The following is a 23266-nucleotide window of genomic DNA, read 5'->3' on the forward strand; positions in this document are numbered from 1 at the left end:
TGTCATCCCATAAATGGCTGCTAAAATAACGCCCAAAAGGCTTCAAACAATAGGTGCTGATGTGAGATTAAGGACATAGAAAAAGGTTTCCAACCAAGGTTCCACTCTAGTTCTTATTCATTTGAACAGTCCCACTGAAGTCAATAGGGCTGCTCATGTGAGTAAGGCCTGCAGAATCATAGACTCATAAACTTGAAGGTCAGAAGGGACCATTATGATCATCTAGTCTGATCTCCTGCACAACACAGGCCACAGAATCTCACCCACCCACTCCTGCATCAAACCTGTGTCTGAGCCATTGAAGTCCTCAAATCATGGTTTAAAGACTTCAAGATGTAGAGAATCTTCCAGCAAGTGACCCATGCCCCACGCTGCAGCCTCAGACATGTATATTGCACAAAGAGCTAAAAGCACATACTGCATTAACATAATAAGTGTTCCACTAGTGTTTAAAACACTGCATGCCAAATCCTCAGCTAGTGTAAACAACAGAGCTACACCAATTACACTAGAGGAAGAGTTGGTCTTAACTATATCATAAAACAGTGTTGTTAGTTGGACTGATAATCAAGAGTTTCAATGAAACAAATACGATCAGCTCTCCCCAAGATTTTAGACCAGAGACCACTAACACAGTGAGAAGGGGAATATGCTAGACTAATGGAGGAATGTTCACAAGTGCTCATTTGCTGGCCTAACTTGCTTCCGTTGAAGTCAATGGTCAAACTTCAAATTTAGGCCAACATTGAGGGCTTTTGAAAATCCCACCCTGGATACTATTTCTGATGTAGTCACCTTCAAGAAGATAATGGCAGTCAAATACCCCAAGTTTTCTGCAAGAGGAGATTAATTCTGTGCCCCTGCCTCTTGCTGGCCAAAGAAGCCAGTTGTTTACCCCAGCCTCACCCACTAGCAAGAAGAGCTTGCATATTTTCCTGATGTCTCACACTCAGGAGACTCATTCATCTTTGTCTGCTGAAATCACAGTGATGCACATGCAGAATTCAGAGTGTGTAAATAAAAACCCAAAGATTCCCTTGTCTCCTCTTGGGCCGCTGAAAATCTTTAGGCAAGGCCTATTTACTCAGGCCATGTCTACATTTACTGGTAGATCAGCACTGCTGTGATCGATGCAGCGGTGTCAATTTAGTGGGTCTGGTGAAGACCTGCTAAGTCAATGGCAGAGCACTCTCCTGTCAAATCCGGTACTCCAGCTCCCTGTGAAGAGTAAGAAGTTGGTGGGAGAGCATCTCCCATGACACAGCGCAGTGTAGACACTGCAGTAAGTCAACCTAAGCTGTGTCAACTTCAGTTACGTAACTGAAATAGCATAACTTAGGTTGACTTACCACAGTAGTGTAAACCAACTCTAAGAGCTTGCAGAGAGATCTGGCTCTTGGACCTATTAGTATTTAACAATTGTAATTTTTGTTATGGCCAGCCATATGCTTTGTACTTTACAGAAGAGAAGTATAAAGAGAATCCTCTTTTAAGGAGCCTATATTCGTATTGCAAATGAATTAAATACTATAATGCATCAGTTTCAAAATATTTAATCAATTTTGACAGATGCTTATTAATCTATTGCCAGCAAAAAGTGTGGGGGGGATATAGGGAGTTAGATATCTTCTTATGCTTCATGTTTAAAATCTTACAGAGACTTCCCTACCACTTTGCCCCTCCCTTACAAATCCCTTAAGTACTCTTGTAAATTTCACTGAGGCAATTTTCATCTTTGGAAAATGTCAACCTTTCAGAAGGGAGCACCTGCAAAGAAAGACTAATTTCCAACTCTATGGGTGGTCTTTTTACACATCTGACTTAATTTCATACTTTCACAATGGCAAATTTAACTCTCCTCTCCAACACTTACTGTGGAAGAATCATTTCCAATGTATCTGCCAGTGTGAAAGTTCTTGGTCTGCACATATTTCACCATTCATATCTTATCTTCTTATAGCACAGTACAACTGCATTCTTGCTAAGTTTTCTTCAGAAGCAATACATATGAGGCAGAGGCTTTTTTTTCTGTTTTTGGTGCTTTAGTAAGTCACACAGATTGAGCTGAAACCAATCAATGTTCTCATCATTCGTTGTAATGTTTATAATTCAGATGGGAAGAGGATGCATCAGAAAAAACCAGGTGTCTGAATGACGATGGCTGACGCTTTTTAGTTCCATCTTATTTAGCACAGTTTTTAATTTTTATGCTTGCTGTGTTTTACATTATTTAAACTTGAATTGTATTTATTTATAATATCAACCCTGCCATTTCCTGCCTTATTTTTGTTTGCTTGGGTATGACTGTTACACTTACAAGCTCCTCTCCTGCAAAGTCCCATCTTGCACAATTGAGTAGAGCTTGGCAAAAATAAATAAATAAATAAATAAAATCAGTTCACTGGCAATTCTGAAAAATAAAAAATATATAGTTTTGTTTTGGGCACATCAAAAACATGGTTTTTTTTTTTCAAAATTTCCAGTGAATTGGAAAGTCAAAAAAACTCTGTGTAGGAAAACAAAGTTTTATTTTGACATTTCCAAAATATTTTGTTTTTTTTCAGTTCAGTTGAAACTATTCAGTGAACTCAACATGAATTTGCAAATAGTTTTGGGTCAACAAAACTGCATTTTTCAGCAAATATATTATTAAAATTTCACCCAGCACCACTGTTGAAGTCAATAGGATTCTACGTGGGTGCAAAGGACTGGCCACACAGATCACTGTCTGGGATCAAGGCAATAGTTTACTAACTCATTAATGCCCCTTTTAAAAACTCCCCAATCCTACTGAACTTGCACTTGTATTTTTTTCCAGCTCCAGGATGGCATGGAGGGCAGATCAGTTGTGGCCATTAAACTGTACAGATTTCAAGCAGATTAAAGAAAACAAAATTCAATTCTGAATGTTTGGGAATATTGATAAATAGAAGAATATGCCAGCCCTGCCAGAAACAAAAAAGTTTTAAACAGAGACCTTTGAGATAAACTAGAAATAGACAGTCATGAGTATAACAGAAGCAGTATGTGATTTATTAATATTATTATTTGTATTGTGGTAGCATCTAAGAGCCCTAATCATGGACCCAGACCCCACTGTGCTAAGCGCTGGACAAACACAGAACAATATGCCACTGGATAGTTTTGATATAGAAGAAGAACTGTCTTGCATGATGAAATAGGAAAGAGGTGAAAAGGGGAAAAATAATGGAGAGGATTGGATCAGATATGGGTCCAATCCAAACCTCACTGAAATAAGTGACAAAACTCCCATTGACTGCAGTGGGTTTTGAACAAGGTCCTATATGCAGCCACAACATACAATTATGACCAATTATTATATCAGTGGTGCCTAACACAGGTCAGATTAAAGAGATCTATAGCAAATGAAGTGATGGCTGTGGGTCAAGACTCATGTTCAATTTGTGCTCGAAAAGGCATGCAGACATCATGGTGCTGAGTGAAGCGTGTCATCCAAGACAGACAGATAATAATAATGAATTTCCACACCACTTACAGGCTTCACCAATCGTAATTTGCAAGTGGTAGGTCCAAGGGATGGTGATTGTAAGCTCTTTGGTTCTTTTCATTATGTAGGTGCACAATGTTTAATTCAATGGGCCCCCACCCTGACTGGGGTCTTTAGGTGCTACTGCAACATAAATAATACATGTAAAAATAACAGGGGTGGCTTTGAGAACAGGGGTTGGTAGAGCATTCTGTGTGCAAAAGCTTAACATTTCATTTTCAAGAAGTCAAGTTTTACTCGCAGTGGTATCAGAGACAGTCCAATGCTACAGAAATTTGGGCTATATTTGACCAATCTCTTTCTGCTATATATGCTTGCAAAATCTGTGAAAATCTCTAAAATCTAAGGTTTAATTAAAGAAATGCTGCAATCTTGTTTTGTCTTTTGTTAAACAAGTTAGAAACAGATCAATGCTAATATCCCAACAGTAATGACAAATGCTATGAAAACAAATCCATGGATGAGATAGAAGACAAAAAGTTTTTTGTAAGGAAACACATTTCATTTCTAAGCTAGAAAGGGATTTGAATAAACAAGGAGTCAAGAACAATTTTTTTAAAATGATGGATACCTTAAAATGGAACACACATTTTTCTCCAAAATGGAGCTCACCAGTAATTTATAGAGATATTACAGTACCTTTGCAGAATCCATACATGAAGCAGAATCTCTACTGCTTGCTCATTACCGAACAATAAAAAGCCAAACTGATGGATAATAAAGCTTGCCCACCAGTTCCCATTTTGCATGTTTTCATCAATTATTTCTTAGCTAAGATGGTTAGATATCATTTCCCCCTGGATGAGTTGCTTCTAATACATCTAAGTGTGAGAGGTGCCTTGCAAAACAGACAAATTTCCTAGCTGCAAAAGGTTATGGGAAGAATGTTGCACAGGGCGGATAAACACGAAGTACTAGAAGACAGAGAATGTGCAGTAAGTCTGTGAGTTAATATAAAGCAGATCTTGTTAGTGCACAGAGTGTGCTGGTTGCGTCAAAGGGGTTGAAGCTAATATTTCCCATCAGTGGCATTTTAATGAATAAGTTGAGTTAACAGATAACTGTCATTGTCCCCAGTTTTCTAAATCAAGAAATGTAGGTAGAAAAGTTTAACATGCCCATTTCCACCACAGTGGGAACCACTGGCAGAGCCAAGATTAGTTCTTGGTTCTGAGTCCTCCTCTCAGATCACTCACTTAACTCGTTAGGAAAGAGTGGGAAAATGAGGAGCTAATATGATCAAGTAGATATGGGGAAAGGCAGTGAGGGTTAAAGGCATGATAGCGTCTGGATCACTGCAGCGAGGATAACATTGAGTTTTTAATGGTGTGCAGTGTATTCAACTAAAGAGTAGCTCTATTGCTTTAGACTTTTCAAGATAGACTTCACAAAACACTAGAAAATGGGCACAATCCTACACCTGGGAGATTGACTGGATATGACCTCAAAGTACTTTTCCATCCCTAAGTTCTCATTCTGTGATTCACTATAAGTCACATACATAAGCCTCTAACTGTTGAAAAAATTACTGTTCTTTTCCATTTCTGGTTCCAGTTACCATTCTCATTGCCACATTGTAATTTCATGCAGAACCTATTTACTGAAATGCTGCTATGAAGGAAACAGTCAATTCTAAAGACTTAGAACCCAATTCTGTTCTCAGTTACACCAAAGTAAATACAGTGCAACCTCAGTGACTTTCCTGGTGCTACTCTAGATTCACATTGGTGTAACTGAGAGTTGAATTTGGCCCTTAATTCTGAAACCAGGACAATGAGTTCCTGGCCTGGTGACATAAGTCCACTGGAATCCGATTTTTGTTACATTCCCTCCGGCATGTATTGCAGTGTAGTCTAAGAACTCAAATGTACAGCAGTGACAGATGTTCCAAATAAAATGTAATAAAGTTTGCATCAGATGCCTGAACTAGTGTAGACAAGAAAAATGAAATTATGTCTACTGGGGTTTCTGCAACTGAGTAAGAATAATTGACTTGGAAAATATATTGCTGATCATGATTCTAATTCCCAAGCAACTGCATATTAATAGAAGGCACCACATTCTTTAAGTGTAGTATCTGGAGAATAAGTTGAAGGTGTTTGGTTTTCAGATGTTTTGGGATTTGGTAACGTAGAATTTTTTGGGGGGAGTGGAGGAGTAGGTGAGTTATAATCTATACGAACCTCACTTAATGTTGTGCTACATACAACATATCTTTCACTCTGGAGCATGGAAAACATCTGTAAGAGGTGTTAATCTTTTTGAGGTTCAAGCCAAGGAAGTGATACAGTCCTTATAATAATACTAAGGAAGGACTAGAAGCATGAACCAGATGCAGCAAATGTTTTCCTTGCTTTGTTTTGATCAGTATTCATCAAATTTGAACATTAATATCATGTTGGGATATTTTCTTGACTATATTGTTTTAGTCCTGAATACGGTAGTACTCTTTTTCCATTACAAATATGAAACACTAGAATTTATCAGTGTTAAGAAAATCCCACTAACTTCAGCCATATGGGAAACATTTAAAGGCAGGATTTGTTTTCAGATACATTTATTTGCATTCAATCAGTTAAAACAAATTATTAGCTTATTGCTTGATGGTTGTCTTGTCACAGATCCCTAAACTGAAAAGGCCAGAGGGAATATTGTGATCATCAAGTCTGATCCCCTGTATAACACAGGCCAGAGAATTTCCAACACTATTCCAGAGTCAAGCCCAATAACTTCTGGTTGTGAGAGAACATATCTTTTAAAAACACACACAGTCATGATTTAATGACTTCAAGTGATGGATAATCCACTACAGCTGTACATAAATTGTTCCAACAGTTAATTCCTCTTACTGTTTTTTTTTTAAATTTCCATCTAATTTTGCATTTTCATTCTAAATGTAACTAAAATATTATTTTCAAAATTAAGTGTTGAAAAGAAACATGTCCCTTTATGTTGCCAGGTATTATCATTGTCTTTTATTAGTCTAGCAAAATGAAGACTGAGAAGGGATTTGATTCCTCTCTACAAACACATTAGGGAGGTAAACACAAGAGAGGGAAAGAGCTATTTAAGATCAACAACAGAGTTGGCACAAGAACAAAGGAGCATAGACTAGTCATGAATATATTTGGGCTCAAGGTTAGAAGACAGTTTCTAACCATTAATGGAGTGGGATTCTGCAACAGCCTCCCAGCAGGAGAAGTGGGGACAAACAACCTAAGCTTGATAAGTTCATATATGTGATTATATGATGGGCTGCTTGTAATAGCAGGGAACTGGAGTCAGTGAACCAGGAGGTCCTGTCCAGTCCTGTGTCCTATGTTCCTGTTATTATTAGTGGAAGTAGCAGAAGGTTGGGAGGGAGGGATAGCTCAGTGGTTTGAGCATTGGCCTACTAAAGCCAGGGTTATGAGCTCAATCCTTGAGGGGGCCACCTAGGGATCTGGGGCAAAAACAGTACTTGGTCCTGCTAGTGAAGGCAGGGGCTGGACTCAATGACCTTTCAAGGTCCTTTCCAGTTCTAGGAGATTGGTATATCTCCAATTATTATTACCAGAATTGTATGGTGGCATCACCTAGATGATTCATCCAGGACAGCTCCCAAATGTGCAATCGCACAGTAAGCAAAATATAATGTTTTACTGCAAGTGTTCAGTCCATGTCAAGTTTCAGATTTGTAAATTGCTTCCTTTTTAAACTAAACTCAAAAGCAAATGGTACATACCTGGCAAACATCATAGTGCTCAAAAAGAGACAGCAAGCCGATATCACTGCGGTTAGTGATTCCTTTCAAAACTGTGATATTTCCATTTCCAGAGTCCAGCTCTATTACATCATTGAACACATTGGACACAGCCTTACCAGTCAGCAGCAAGTTCACAAGTTCCTGTTTACAATATAAAAAAAGTCATCAACTATACATCTCGCCAGCTCACTAAGAATCAACACAACACATTATGGTAGGTCAGCATAGTTAAGGCTGCACCACAGCTTTTATTTAAGTGGGGAGTTAACCTTATCTGGAATAAAGGCATCAGCTAAGCAGTGGACTTTTCAAAAGATGTGCTTCAGGATTCCGACCCCAAAGTGCAATGAAGAAACATCAACTGGATTTAAAAGGCCAGCCAGATTAGGGCAGGGAAGCCAGTTTACATCCAATACAACCTTACATCCAATATTATTCTCAACCTTTCTTGGTTGGCACACCCTTATTTTAAGTCAATCATTTCAGTAGCCCTGACATGTACTGTAAAAGTAAGAGTAAAAAATGTATCAACATTAATGCTAAGCCTATGTAATTGACGTGCACATTTTTTGAGAGGCTGACATACTTGAGCTTGAAGAGTAAGTGGGTGCAGGGAATGGAGGAGCGTGATTTTCTTTAGATTGTAATAAAAATTTTGCTGGCTTATGACACCCCCACTCCCAATTGACTTTCATTACCCAGCCCCTCGAGGGGCTGCAACCCACTGGTTGAGAAACATTTCAATACCAGAAGACATTATCAAGATATGGTTAATTAGGAGTTGAGTAAACAAGTATTTTATAGTATTTTCCTGATATTTCTGCATGTGTGTGGGCATATTTTTTCTATCTGATCTGATTTGCCAAAAGGTTTACTAATGTTTGAGAACCTGGACTCACTCAGAGATGGATTTACCTTCATGGAGGCAGATAGATGCAGTATCTATCTATATGTCTCGTATCACTGCTGCCTTTGAAAGCCTGTGTGAACCCCAGGCCTCTCACTGCAATGGTATTACCACTGAAGATCATGTTGGAGAACACTGCAAGGAGGTAGATCCACTCTGGAAGGACAGCCTTAAAATACAGTAAGGGCCTCAGAAAACTGTGACTGTGGCAGGGACCTGAGCCATTAGGGGTTTGGCCTGAGCTGTGCTTTGATGGTTTGGGCTTCTTGGAACCTGAATCCCAAAGCACATCTCAAAGGGTGAAACCAAAGAACATGTTCCTCCCATGCCCTGTGAATTGAAACAGCCAACATTCATAAAGCCATTGGGTGGCTATCCCTGGAGAAAATTTAATCAATTCACATTGAAATTCAAATTCAGTCGAGGTAGATGCCTAGCCAAGAAATGAGTGAAGTGAATGAGATGAGAACAAATGTTGCCTGAACAAAACATCCTTCCATGCTTTAACAATGTATTAAATTCACCCAGTACAACTCCAAAACACCCTTCTCTGCCACTTATTTACAATAATCAGTGGTCGGTTTAGTCAGATGCCACCTGTGCTACCCATTATGGCCTACCCATGACATCTGCCAGTCTGCTCGTTCTGTTCCTTCTAATATTACTGTTGGCCAGTCCATGGAGTCAGAGTGGGGTGTGTGTATAAAGCCTGTGGAACTGAATGGGACACCACACACATCTCACTTTGGATAAAACCTCCACAAAACACAATCAAAAGCCCACTGACTACATCAGGCTTTGGATTAGGTCCCAACTGAGCATGCAAAAATAAAAAATTAGAAAAACAAAGCAAAATTAGAAAAATAGCAAAATAATAAAAATTTGTGTTTCAGGCAGCTAAGGAGAAGATTCTGAAAGCAAGAGACTCTCAGAACAAAGAAGAGAAAACAAAAGTCTTATAAAAGAAAAAAAGGAGGAAGATACTTGACAAAGGGAAAAACACGAGGAACGTGAAATCAACAGTGTTGTTTCTTCACGGGGTATAGTTCATATTATGTTGGCTTTCTGCATGTGTTGTCTTTAACACTCACACACCTCCCCTACTTACTTGTGTGCAGTATCCGTGGGTGCCAATCAGTTGGTTTGTGGACACATCAAAATCGTTGCGCACCCTGAAAAAGGTTTGGGAAGGTTTAATCACAATTTCACAGGATTTTACATTTCCAAGGTTTGGAAAGTTGCAAACATGGCTCAATTTTTGATTTTTGGGGGGTACATTTCTCTATGAAAAAATATGCTTGTTTATATAGTTACCTAAAGCCTGTTGAAGACAGCAGATATAAGTTGTTTTACAAGAAATTAGCAATTAAGTGGTAAACTGCAGCAGTAAAGAGAAAGGAACTCTATTTTCAACAATAGTTAAAGCTACAAAACTCACAGCTACTGAGCGTTTTACTTAAATGAATATTGACCAGAAAAAGAGTGTTAGAAGAAGATATACAAGTATTCTTCATATATATTAATTACTTCCAAGGATGATTGTTTTAGGAACATACTTGATTTTGTACTTTATGTAATGTTTCAGATATGAAATATAGATATTACTAACAAAGGTGCATCCACCAGGTTAGTCTGTCTTTGATCTCTAGGGAAATTCTCAGTGCTATCAATGAGATCTGTCCATTAACAGCAGACAATTCTGTATATGCACCGTACATACTAGAATCCACCATACACAACATGGAAGAACAATGTGCAAATTTAAAACCCCATTCTGAGATCCTTTATTCTTAGAAACATCAGAATCATCATAATGCTTCATGCCACTAGTCCAGCTACTCCGATACTCTGTCTCAGATAGTAGTCAGCATCAGATGATTCAGAAGAAGATTCAAGAAACATCCTAGTAGACAATTATGGAATACTCTCCCCAAAGAGGAAGTTTTTTTCCTAAATCCTATCAGTTAGTGGTTGGTTTATGCCCTGAGACATGAGGGTTTATATCCCTTATATTTTTTATTCTACCTAATGTAACTGTGAATATTCTTATTATACATATAAATGTATGAGCCTTTTCTGAACCCAATCAACCAACTGGACCCTATGACAATTTTATAGCAATAAATTCCACTGATTATGTGCTGCCTAAAAAAGTATTTCTTCTTTCAGTTTTAAATGTGCTGATTTCAATTACATTGGTTCCCCTTATTCCTGTATTAGTAAAAAGGAAAAGGGATTATCTGACCGACTTTCTCTATATATTTCATTGTTTTATATACCTGTTGCATGTTCCCTCTTATTTGTCTCCTCTCTAAACTGAACAATCCTAATCTTTTCACTCTTTCCTGGTATGTAAGTCTTTCCATGTATCTAGCAATTTTTGTTGCCTGTCTTTGGACCCCTTAAATTTCAGTTTTAAAAAAATATATAGTGGTATAATATGTCTGTGATAATGGAATAGGTATTATGGTTGACTTGGTGTGATTAAAATAGGATTTAACCTGACATTTCATCCAAAACTCAAACTTAACACATATTTTCACTTCAAAAATTTGGTTCCAAGAATAAAAAAGTTGGGGCATCTCTGCAGTTCCTGGTTACGTCCCAAATATTGCAGAGATATGTTTCTTGTGGTATTACTTGTAGTGCCAAAAGCAGGATGTACCTGTAAGTCTTCTAAGATTTCCAGCCGGCTTTCAGGACTGAAGAGGTCCTTAGAATCACTAAATCTGAACTGAACCTGTTGAGGTTCACCCGTGCACTACTTCATGTGTATAAATGAGAAGGGCAATCCAAGAGCCAGTTCCAGTGATGTCTAAGTGCAATACTAGCTAATGTTACTAGTACTGAATCAAAAGGGCTAAGAAGAATCCATGAACACTGTGTATGTGGTGTGGAAAAGTCTTGTATAAAGAGATCACAACCTTTCAAGGCATGGATGGAACGATAACAATCTTTGGACTTTGGCCACTCATTAGTTTTAGAAACAGTTGCATCTTGAAAATGCCATAGCCTTGTTCGAAATGAGCGGACTATACAATATACGTCAGTTAGGGGCGATGGGACATACAAGCAGGACAATGGAAGGAAGTTCTAATTGCTTCTGTAGGTGCAAACAATATGGGACTTTAGAGGTGTATCTCAGATTTTCAAGAAGAAATACATCTGCATTTCAAATCATTTCTGCTAGGGAGGAAACAACCAACAAACATATAGCTATAAGATTTACAACAATTATTAATCATACTGTCACTACAATTCCCCATTCCCAAGAAGTTAGCATGTGAGCCAGAGTGTTTATTTACAGTATAATAAGAGGTGTAGTATTTGCTGGGCCTAGCACACTTTAGGCACTATATAGACAGCAAATAAATACAGGTAATGACATTGCATTGTATATTTTTGTCAGCTTGCAATGCAGTACGTTGAAGACATGCTGCTTGTGAAAGGGTCATTAATTTTGATGTCCTGATAATAAATTGTCTAAAGAACCTTAATAAATAAATTATTGTTACTAATGATATCACTTCAATAGCATTTTCCATCTGTAAGTCCTGGTCCACACTGCCGCCTAAATCGATGTAAGTTACGTCACTCAGGGGTGTGAAAAAATCACCACCCTGAGCGACGTAGCTTATCTTGACCTAACGCAGTGTCTACACCGTGCTATGTTGATGGAAGATGCTCACTCGCCAATTTAGCTTCCACTTCTCGGGGACGTGGACTACTGAAGTCAATGGGAGAGTGCTCTCTCATCATCTTATCGCGTCTTCACCAGACCTGCTAAATCGATGCCACTAAATCAATCACAGCAGCGCCAATTTAGCAGGCCAGTGTAGACAAGCCCTACATCTTAAAGTACTCTACAGTGGTGAGTATCATTATCCTTAAATTAAAGATGGGGAAGCTGAGGGACTAAGAATTTTGTCCAGTGGTACACAGTGCATCAGTGGTTCAGCTCAGTATAAAATCCACGTCTCCTGGCTCTATTCCCTAGGTCAGGAGGGTCTCAAGTCAATGAAAAGATGCTGCTCAAGTACAAAGTCATTAAAAAGGGAGGATTGTTTCCTTTCATTACCCTATAGGGCTCTTGTGCATCTTCATGGCGTGACATTATCAGTATTTTCCTCTGTTATGATAGTATGGAAGTATTACTGCAGAGTGGGAGAAAATATTTTGATTGGAGGCTGAAAACACAAAAGATATGGGGTTTGAATCATAAGCAATAGTCTGTAAAGAAAATGGTCCAGTTAGACACCAAGGTTCTGATTCAGGAAAGTGCTTAAGCATGTGCTAAAAGTTAAGTTCATTCTTAAGTGCTGCCCTGAATGGGGACCTATTTGCATAAAGCTATAATGATAGCTTTGGGCTTCCAGATTGTTCTCAAAGGTCTTACAGATGAACTATCATTACTAGATGTATTTTCTATTTTCAGCTTGCACTGTATTTACGGAAACACATTTGCTCCATTTGGAACCCAAACGCTGATGTTAAAACTCCCCTCCTTATGCCCAATTATTTGTAGCCATCTCTATCATCACATATTATTCTTTTAAAACATTGTTTTGGGATGGTAAGTTCCCAGTGTAACTCTTTTGCTTTGTATCAGTTAGGGAAATCCCTTCATGACAAAAATACCTCAGTGAAGCCTTTTTACAGTTATAAAAAAATCCAGTGGCCTGTATGCACTTTTCCGATACTTTCCAACACTGTCTCAGAAGGCTGTTGTTAGAGGCAGGACTGGTTAAAATACACATTACAGAATGATATCATCATTACATATAATTAATCTTATTTTGCCTGGGTAAAACTGTATTATTATATATTAACCTTGAGTCCTGTTGGAATTATAAGAATTACCGTGCCATTAATCTCAAAGAGCTATACAAACTCTATGGGTAAGAGCCTCACCTGATATAAATTCTCATTGCTCCATTGACAATGCTCCTTTGAAATCAATGGAGCTAATACAATTTACATCAGTTTACCATCTGCCCCAAAATTTTGTATCCATTCATCTACTCCTATCCATCCCTCCTATTAAACCCACCAGTATATTGCAGCCACTCCTGATATAGAAAATACAAACAAATCACACAAGAGTTTAGGAAAAGTAAAGAAAAAAAAACATATTTAACTGAAACTGTAGTGGGAATGGGGATTTCTAGTGAGATGTATCCGGGTTTTATCCAGTTTTTAAGAATGCACACATACAAGTTCAAAAATGTAAAGAAACAAAAATACTTGAATACTGGACACTCATGTTAAAAAAACAATGCTCCATAACGGTTTGTGTTCTCAATCTGTTGATTGCAAGAACCTGCAAACTCAAAGGAAAATCCATGCCCTGTCGTTAATGGAAAACAGATTAGAATTGCACACTAAATCCAAAAACCAGGCATACATTTACTACAGGGGAAAACGCTGACATAGCAAAATAAGCATAAAACTGTTCATTATTTATCTTAGATTTTCCTTCTGTTTGTTAGCTATAAAAAAAAGTGTGTGTTTAAGTTAGGGCTGGTTCCTTAATCCTGTGGTGAAGCTGTAATAGTAAATTGATGACATCACACCCATTTTCATGGCAACACTGTTACATTAACAAACACACAATTAGGAGTCCACTACAGAAATAGAATTTGAGCTAAGAAGGAGAAAAACTCCTCTTTGAATGTAAAGATCTCAAATAATTATAAAGGAGATATGAGGAATGACGGGAAGAATGAATGGCTTTTTGTACTAATGGTCTAATTTTTTCACATTTGCACAATATGAAAGTCCTTTTACAAAGGTAACAGATGTTTAAAAAAGGGCAGAAATAAACCTATGTTTAAAAACTGTGAAGGTTGCGATGTGACTTAATAAAAGCAACGATATGGTGTTGTTCTTAACTCACTGTTTTTTCTTGTTTGAGCCCCAGCTCAGCAAATACATATTTAACTTTAAGCATGTGAATAGTTCCATTAACAAGACAGTCAAACTAGATACCATTAACTTTGGCTTGAATAGAGACTGGAAGTGGCTGGGTCATTACACAAATTGAATCTATTTCCCCATGTTAAGTATCCTCACACCTTTTTGTCAACTGTCTGAAATGGGCCATCAAGTTTTTTTCTCCTGCTGATAATAGCTCATCTTAATTAATTAGCCTCTTAGAGTTAGTATGGCAACTTGCACCTTTTCATGTTCTCTGTATGTATATATATCTTCTCACTGTATGTTCCATTCTATGCATCTGATGAAGTGGGCTGTAGCCCACAAAAGTTTATGCTCAAATAAATTTGTTAGTCTCTAAGGTGCCCCAAGTACTCATGTTCTTTTTGCGGATACAGACGAACACGGCTGCTACTCTGAAACCAATTTTAATACAGTATATAGTGTATTCTGATTTAATACAACTTACTTCATGTAGGTACTGATTCAAATCCAGGCAGGATCAACTCAGGCCTTCATTTTTCCAAAGTATGTTGATTGTTTTCTGTATTTACCATGTCAAGCTCTTCTGTATCAAAGCCTGACACAGCAAACAAAGATACTAAACCAAACAAGACTGGCCTATTTGTCCACATTAATGCTGATACTTAAGCTTAGCAAATATAACTGATCAAAGCTTGAGGGGAGGGAAAAATCAGCTGAAACTGGTAAATTTGAGAGCGTTTTCCACTCTGTTCTGTTTCATAAAAGCCCGAGGTTTAATTCTCAACATATTCTGAGTTAGTTGTTGTTGCTTTGTTCTTTTTTTTTTTTAATGCAACTTTTTGCTTTTGAAATTGAAAAAAATTGGGTTTGAATTTTTCGGATGGGGCATGGGGGGATTCCATTTTACAGTTACAGGGGAGCAGTAACTAGAATTCTAGAGGGATGGCTGCATTTCAGTGAGGTCATGCATATGCATTTTGCAAATAGTTTCAAGACCCTGAGGGATGAAAGGTGCCATGGAAATGCAAAGCATCTGTTTTCTATAGCCAAAGAGAAACTGCTCTGAGACTGTCATCATCTAGACACAACAGTTAAAGGCAGCCTCAGCATTTGATTTTAAGTTGTGTTTGCTATACATTTTCTCCCAACCTTAGCAGAACTAGAGCAGTTGGTGTGCTAGTTTATATCTTTTTGCTGTGCTTTCTCTTTACAGTACCTTTTAAAGGAGAAAAATTCTTCATAGAAGCACATGGAAGATGACCCCACAGCACAATGCGTCATTTTGAAGCTGATTTATGCTATGTAAATATGTATTTTTAGACAATCAAATCCCTCTATCTAGCTAGGATGCTCATCAGTGTGGGACCCTTCACAGACTTTAGCTCAGGTTCAGATTACTGTGATGGACATGGAGATGAAGCAGCATTGTGGGTGTGACCTCTAACTTCTTGGTGGTTTTTCAGAGATCAAACGACTGTTTTCTTCATTCACAAGAAACACTTAAGAGGTAAAAGTTAAAAGAGTCAAATAAGCACTGCTGTGTGCACAAATCTAGTTGCAATGAGCTACTATTAAGCATTGAAATGCCCATGGTCCGCGCTAGCCAATTAAGTTCCTGAAGTTTGTGAGTAACACACTGACAGTGTGTGTGATGCAGCCAATATTATATTTTGTTTTGGGGGGATGATAAGATAGCTTCAAGGTGGCAATGCACTGTGCTTGCATACAGGAATCTGAGGTAACATATTCAAATGGTCAATCAGGCCTCAGTTTGGCAATAGGTTGTAGAACTGATGGTCTCATGTATAACAGAGGAGGGAGAAAGGCCAAGAAGATTTTATGTTGCTACAATGGGGGCCCACCGCAGGACCATTCTGGTGGGATGCAGGACTATAAAGTAGGCCTCTGGATGGATGGATCAGTGCCAGCAAGGTCCTAATTGAATGCTTTGTGCCCCCATTCTCTACCATGGGCTGGGCTCCTGCATCGGTTCAACCAGAGGAGAAACTGGAGTCCACTCTCGGAGATCAGTAGTCCAGCCAAGGACTGTAGCCTATAGAGAAGTGTGGAACGAGGCACCCAAGCTACAACTTCCATGAGGCATCGTGACCACTCAGACACACTTTAATATCAAACTGACCTGAAATGAAACATTTGATTCAGTTAGAGGAACCAAAATATTTTGATTTGGGCTGACATATTTTGTTTTGATTTTCTCAATGTAAAATTGAAAAATGTTGGCAAAATTGAAATTTTTGCATGGAAAGTTTTAATTTTGTGGCAATTTCATTTTCTGTGGAAAAAAATATTTTAACAGAAAATTCCCGATCAGCTCTACTCTGGACAAGACCCCCTTAAGTATAATCAGAGCCATCCCTTGGGTAAGACAAATCAGGGCAACCGCTCCAGGCAATGTGCTTTGCTGGGCCCTGCACTTCAACATCACGGTGCCAGATGGGGTGAGGACAGCAGCTGTCTGCCTTGAGCAGTGAGCAGAGCAGGCAGAGGCAGCCAGCAAGCAGGAGGCAGCCTGGTTTGTCTGGCCCTGCCTTCCCCCAGACAGCTGGGCTCCCCTGTGGCACCTGCACACAGATCACGTGGCCCCTGCCTCTTCCCTGGGCTCTTGGGCCCCTGCCGGCCCCGGGGCAGTGTTGGAAGGAGAGTGCTGCGCACGCAGCTCTCCTTCCCCGTGCACCCACCCTGGTCCTGCTATTATTCGAATGCTGAGGCCGGGGAGTGTGGGGATCCCAGCCAAGGCTGGGCAGGAGGCAGCACTGTCACCCAGTGGAAGGGCACCCCTGAACACCAGTGGATGCGCTTTGCGCCAGGTAAACTTCCATGACCCACACCCCATGGAGCAGCTGGAGCCCCGTTGCCCCCACCAGCATGCCCCCTGCCCCATCCAGTGCCCCCATGGGAGATCCAGTGCACCCCCTGCCCCAAGGGGGGGCCCATATAGGCTGATTTGTCCTGGGCCCTGCACCCCCCTAGGGACAGCCCTGAGTATAACAGTTCTCCCTGGCCTTTGAGTTCTCACCCAGAACTATGTCAGTTATGTAAATCACAACCACTCACTACATCTGTGCACCAGCCACTAAATGGCATATAGTTCTGAAAGATATGAATAGTGAGGTCATATCTCCTATGATTAGGACATCTCCACTCATCTGTAATTGAAATATACATAAGAAGGTGTAGTTTGCTATTTAAAGGCTGTGCAGAGGTTTGAGTCCACATTTCACTGTCTTTAGTATTAAATTTCTGTTTCTTATAAACAAAAGATACGGTTTGGTACTATTTACTTTCACTACCTCACTCAAGGCCAGGAAAGCAGCACAGTTTCTGAAGGTGGTCCAATGAGACAGTGCTCGAGCTGGCATATAAGAGAACTGGAGTTTGTACCAGCACTGCAACTGTAGATCAGATTTATAAAGGTATTTCGACAGCTGGAAATGCAGATCAGTGCCAAGTGGGATTTTTCAAACGTGTCTAGGCACCTAACTCCCACTGAAATCAATTACAGATAAATTGACATGGCATAATCCTTCTGTTAGGATTTCAAAAATAATAGGAGATATGACCTCACTGCTTGTATCATTTGGAAATAGGTACTAGTTAATGGTTGGTTCCTGGACTGAAATCAGTGGGAGTTAGGCAGCTACGTGCTTATGAAAAACCCACTTGGCACCTAAATATCTTTTAAAATCTCACGCCTGTATGGCCTAAGAAAAGCCACCACATCTTTTTGGGCCTCAGTTCCCCAGTCAATAAAATGAAGATAATGCTACTTATGTTATAAAATACAGATATTATTAGTATTAAACCAACTGCTTGGGGGTCAACTCTGGATAATGGCAATGGAAACGTGTGGAATGTTAACGTGAAGTCAATTAAAAAAAACCTGTGAATCCTGGAAGAAAACTCAATGGATTACCAACTGAATATATATATAAAACTCAGTTCCAAATTGTGATTTCTTTTCAACACACTATAGGGGTGAGAGGAAGAAAATCCTAACTGCAGCAAAGCACTTTGATAAGCCTAATGCATAATCTTCTGTAAACACAAATGGTTTCTTCATAAGAGTTATTGTTGAGAGATGGATATACAATGGATGAATGTATGAATTGACACTTCTCTTTCACTTGGGTATGATTCTTGAAGGCTCTTTGCAGGGTGTGCTTTGACATTGTGATATAGAGTTCGCTGATTAGTCCTGAGACAGATGGCAGTGAACTCTATTAAGTGCAAATCAACATCTCACCCATTGTCCCACATGCTGGTGACCCTCAATGGAATGTAACACAGGCTATCTTAAAGAATGCTTCTAAATTAGAGCCGGCATGTATATTATACTGAACAACTGACTCATGTAGTGATCACTGCTTCCTGAGTGACATCTGACCATATACAACGGAATCACCATCCAAAACTGAAATGAAGTAAAACTGCTCAGGCTATCAGAAAATCTGCTAGAATTGGAGAGCCAGGAACAAAAAAGGTCTTTAGAGCAGTAATGATGAGCCTGTTATTTTGGTTGTATTTGTTATGTGGCAGAGACACACTAGAATAGACTAACCCAACTGGCACAGTGCACTTCACCTGCTGGCTGGATGTATTGTGTACCTCACTGCAGATGTCACATAAACCAGGCTCCATGTGGTCCAAAGGACTGGGCTGAATAGGGTGACCAGATGTCCCAATTTTATAGGGACAGTCCTGATTTTTGGGTCTTTTTCTTATATAGGCTCCTACTACCCCCCACCATCTGTCCCGATTTTTCACATTTGCTGTCTGGTCACCCTAGGGCTCAGCATCTTTCTACTAGAACACTTTCCACAGTGGACGCACTTAAAAACTCACCAGTTATAGATTAGGAGCCTCATCTAAAACTAACAGAAAGCCTCTTACTGATTTATTGAACTTTTGATAAAGCCAAAGATAGGAATCAGTCAATATCAGCGGTATTCCCTCTTCTTGTAAGAGACAACAGCTAGAATGCTGTAAATGCTGAACTCATATTATTTAGTGGGCCAAGGGACTTTCTGTGGAAACTAGGAAGTTTTGAAGGGTGACCACTCCCGGCCTGTGTTACACCTTTCACATGGCTAAGGCAACTCTGAAGTTTATGAAAGAGGAATATAAAAATACTCACAGATCGATAGATCTTGTAAAGATAACCGACACGGTAAGAAGAATGCACCCAAATGGACCAGTTTCAAACTGGAAAAAAAAAAGTTCCACTGTATTTACATGTGTTTGTTTATTGAATATGCTTTTCAGCCCTAGCATAAGGAGATGCACCTCCAACTGAGGTCAATAAGACTCACTCCTATTTACATTATGGTCTGAATTTGGTCCTTCATCTTTTTCAAACATGGGACGCATCAGCATCATACCCAAAACGTTGTTTATACAGTTTTCTACAAAACGCTAAATACTGAAAAAATAACAGCTGAACAATGACAAGTTTCATTTTCTCTCCATGCACCATACCTGATGAATATTCTGCTGAAGAAAAATGGTCAGATCTTCATATTTTGTGACACTATGTAGTATTAGCTGGAACAAAATGTAAAATAATGCAATTAAAATAGATAACAAGAAGCTGGTATAACTCAAGCCAGAATTATTTAAGTAACCAGAATCTGTATGTTTGGCCAGATCCTCAGCTGGTGTAAATTGGATCGGATCCATTGAAGCCCATGATGTTCACAACTCTCACTTTTTTCAGCAATGTTACTAAAATGAGAGAGACAACATTGGTGAGGTAATATATGGTGAGGTATTATCTTACCTACCTTGTCTCGCTCATATCCGGGGACCAACATGGCTACAACAACACTTACCAAAATAATATATTTTAAATCCTATTTTAGCTATAAAATTCATATATTCTGAGAGCTCTTTTAAAATGTTAGTTCCTGATATGTGAAATTTATTGCATGGAAGTTCATTATTAATTAAAGAATGATCTGTGGGAGAAAGGGCAATTCTTGGAATCATCTTAGGAATACCAAATCATTGGAGATTTTTAAGAGCAGGTTAGACAAAAACCTGTCAGGGATAGTCTAGATAATACTTAGTCCTGCCTTGAGTGCAGGGGACTGGACTAGATGACCTCTCAAGGTCCCTTCCAGTTCTACAATTCTATTATTTCAACAGTGTCTGTTCTTTATAATTGATTTACACCCCTTGATTTTGAGGGGAGTAATAGTCTTGAGGCCAAAACATGGGACTCAGGGTCGGGAGAGATAGTTATATTTCTGACTTTGCCATGGGTTTCCTGTGTGATTGTGGGAAAGCCCTTCTTCCCATTCTGTCTCAGTTTTGGGGGATAAAAAGATTTCCCTAATTCACGGAGGTATTATTTGTAAGGCTTAATTCATTATTGCTTTACTGGATTATTAAATCAATTTGAGATCTTCAGATGGAAAAAATGTATAAGTGGAAAGTATTTAGTTTACAATTAATTATTATTATTTAATCAGAAAAACAAAGGGCAAGGAATATTGTAGGAAGGACAAGAAGGGAAAATCATGGTTTCTTTCTCTAACAGTGTTGTGAGGAGCTATGGAAGGATCCATTTCCAGTAACTAGAGGGGAAACTGCTATTGTTTGGGGCCTGGGAGAGAAGAGGGAATGAAAGGAAAGGAAAAAGGAGGATGTCAGAAAACCCAATTCCCATTAAAGGGTGTGGCAGTTTGGGAGCCAATTATGTCACTTCCTCTTTGATTCTCTTCTGACACTGGAGTAAATTAGAGTAATTACAGTGGTGTCAGTAGAGTTAAACCTTGGTGAGACAGGGGAGAATCAGGCCCATTGCACTTATATAAGTGAAGTTACAAAATATATTACAGGAAGATTACACATAAAACCTTACTGTTTCGAAGATTCCATCTGCTTTGTATTTTCCTGCTGGAGTGAACTGCTGCCTACCTGAAGACCTAAAGAGGAGAATTAAATGAACAGCAGTTCACTTTAGAAGAACCAACAACACAGCAAAGAGAAATCCATGGGCTGTAATGAATTGGAAGACTAAACCAAAAAAAAAGTGGTGTTAAATAAAAGACCTTTGGCTTTTAATATTACTTTATCTGAGCTCTGATAGCCTTTAGATTTGTTTGCAATTGATCAGTTCATGTTTCTGTATCTAGAAAGAAGAAAGGTATAGATTGAAGAACTTACTGAATTTTTTCACTGCAACAAAATATAAGAACAATAATATTATAACAAGAGTGGAACAGACATTGAAAGTCTCTTCTGAGATACCCATTGTAGTTTGAAAAAATTTAAAAATATAATTACAATAGTCAGTGAGCTGCTTTGGGGAAGTTCTACTTCCAGATTAACAGGAAGGAATTCTCATCAAAAACTGTCCCATTGAATTCAATGGGGCCAGGAATTCACCCTGAGATTTCTCTGACTATTAGGACAGGTAACTGCTGCGAGCATGTGACCATTAGCAATAAACCCTTTCAGACTATACGGATACATACTGTCCTTCATACATAGTGATAGCTACTTAGATGTATAAACAGAAACAAACATTTTATACACACATGAGAATCTTACATGATAATTAAAAATGTTCCTCCCACTTACAGTGCAACCACAGCTTTTTCATTGCCCCCTGCACGCCATAAAATATCTGCAATAGCCACGGTGAGGCATTTGGTCCTATGAGCGTCTGAAGGTTGCAGACACCTGTTGTTTTTGGATATATGAGAAACAAGCAAAAATTGACACTATTAGTGAGGCAGCCATGTAAAGATGAACTTCTCCTCTTTCAGTGTGCACAGATTCACAGCAGGTTTGGTATGTACAAAGGCCCAGATCCTCAAATGTATTTAGGCACCTAAATCCCATTGAAGTCAATGGGAGTTATGCACTTAAATACCTTTGAGAATGTGAGACTAAACGACTACAATCAATGAGTAGAGTTGCCTCATGTAGGATATTCTCTTTGCACTGTTGGTAGAACATGCCTAGTATACTAGGCATGATACACACTAACATCTTTAATTCTGGGGGGTTGACTTTAAAGGGCGGTCTCCGTTTTTTCACGATTCACTTACAAGGAAAAATTCACAAAATTAGCATGTGGAGCCTGGTGAAGCAATGACTGGGTCATGATAAAGGGTGTCAAGCAATGAAGAATTATTTAGCATAATATGAAAGGTTATAACTAGGAGTAAAGTGGTAAAAATCAAGAAAGAGCCAATTTAGGCTGGATAGTGGGAAATACTTTTAGACAGTGAGATCTACAGTAATAGGCTATGGATTAAACTTCTAGGGGAAGCAGTACAAACTCCATCAGTAGGCACATTTAAAATTATATCTGTCAAAATACAAGTAATTGTCCCTTGGGGAATAATCTTGCACTGGCAGGGAGTTTGACCAGGTGACTTAATATATCTTTTCCATCTCTACATTCTATGATATGATTGTTTTATATGCTGAATATGCTTTATAAGTTAAAAAAGGCCTTCAAATTTCATTTCAATCCTAACTCTGAATGGTTTAGCTTTTGTTGGCTTGAAGCTCAAGCCTGAAAATCCTTATCTACTAATTGACTTTATCTAAAATGTCATGTGCTGTAAATAGAATACATTGCACTTGTGTAGCACCTTTCACCAAAGGATCTCTAAGCTCTTTACAAAATTTATTTTCTAAGTCTCACAATGCCCCATGAGATAGGTAAGAAATATTATTCCAGTTTTACAGATGAATTGGACGATTGGAAAAAGGCAAATATAGTGCCCAACTTTAAGGGAAGAAGGATAATCCGGGGAGCTACAGACCAATCAGCCTCACTTCAGTCCCTGGAAAAATCATGGAGCAGGTCCTCAAGGATTCCATTTTGAAGCACTTGGAGGAGATGAAGGTGATCAGGAACAGTCAATATGGATTCACCAAGGGCAAGTCATGCCTGACCAATCTGATTGCATTCTATGATGAAATAACTGGCTCTGTGGATATGGGGAAAGTGGTTGACGTGATATATCTTGACTTTAGCAAAGCTTTTGATAGGTCTCCCACAGTATTCTTGCCAGCAAGTTAAAGAAGTATGGATTGGATGAATGGACTATAAGGTGGATAGTAGGCTGGCTAGATTGTTGGGCTCAACAGGTAGTGATCAACAGCTTGATGTCTTGCCGGCAGC

General features: G+C 38.9%; 1 protein-coding gene across 13 annotated transcripts in view; it reads right to left on the bottom strand.

Annotated features, from left to right (window-relative positions):
• Positions 1–23266, bottom strand: part of MINDY4 (MINDY lysine 48 deubiquitinase 4) — an 87136-nt gene that overhangs the window by 15059 nt on the left and 48811 nt on the right. For all 13 annotated transcript variants that reach the window (XR_005593781.1, XM_039523197.1, XM_039523207.1 and 10 more), the window contains 6 exons: positions 21706–21807; positions 20984–21047; positions 19597–19662; positions 19256–19323; positions 9290–9353; positions 7254–7415 (listed from right to left, as the gene is read on the bottom strand). Coding sequence is in view for 12 of the 13 variants with exons in the window: in XM_039523197.1 (XP_039379131.1) it covers positions 7254–7415; positions 9290–9353; positions 19256–19323; positions 19597–19662; positions 20984–21047; positions 21706–21807 (526 nt within the window). In the remaining variant the exon portion in view is untranslated. The remainder of the gene's footprint in view (positions 1–7253; positions 7416–9289; positions 9354–19255; positions 19324–19596; positions 19663–20983; positions 21048–21705; positions 21808–23266) is intronic.

This window comes from Mauremys reevesii, linkage group 2, assembly GCF_016161935.1.
Source record: "Mauremys reevesii isolate NIE-2019 linkage group 2, ASM1616193v1, whole genome shotgun sequence".
Taxonomy (NCBI): domain Eukaryota; kingdom Metazoa; phylum Chordata; order Testudines; family Geoemydidae; genus Mauremys; species Mauremys reevesii.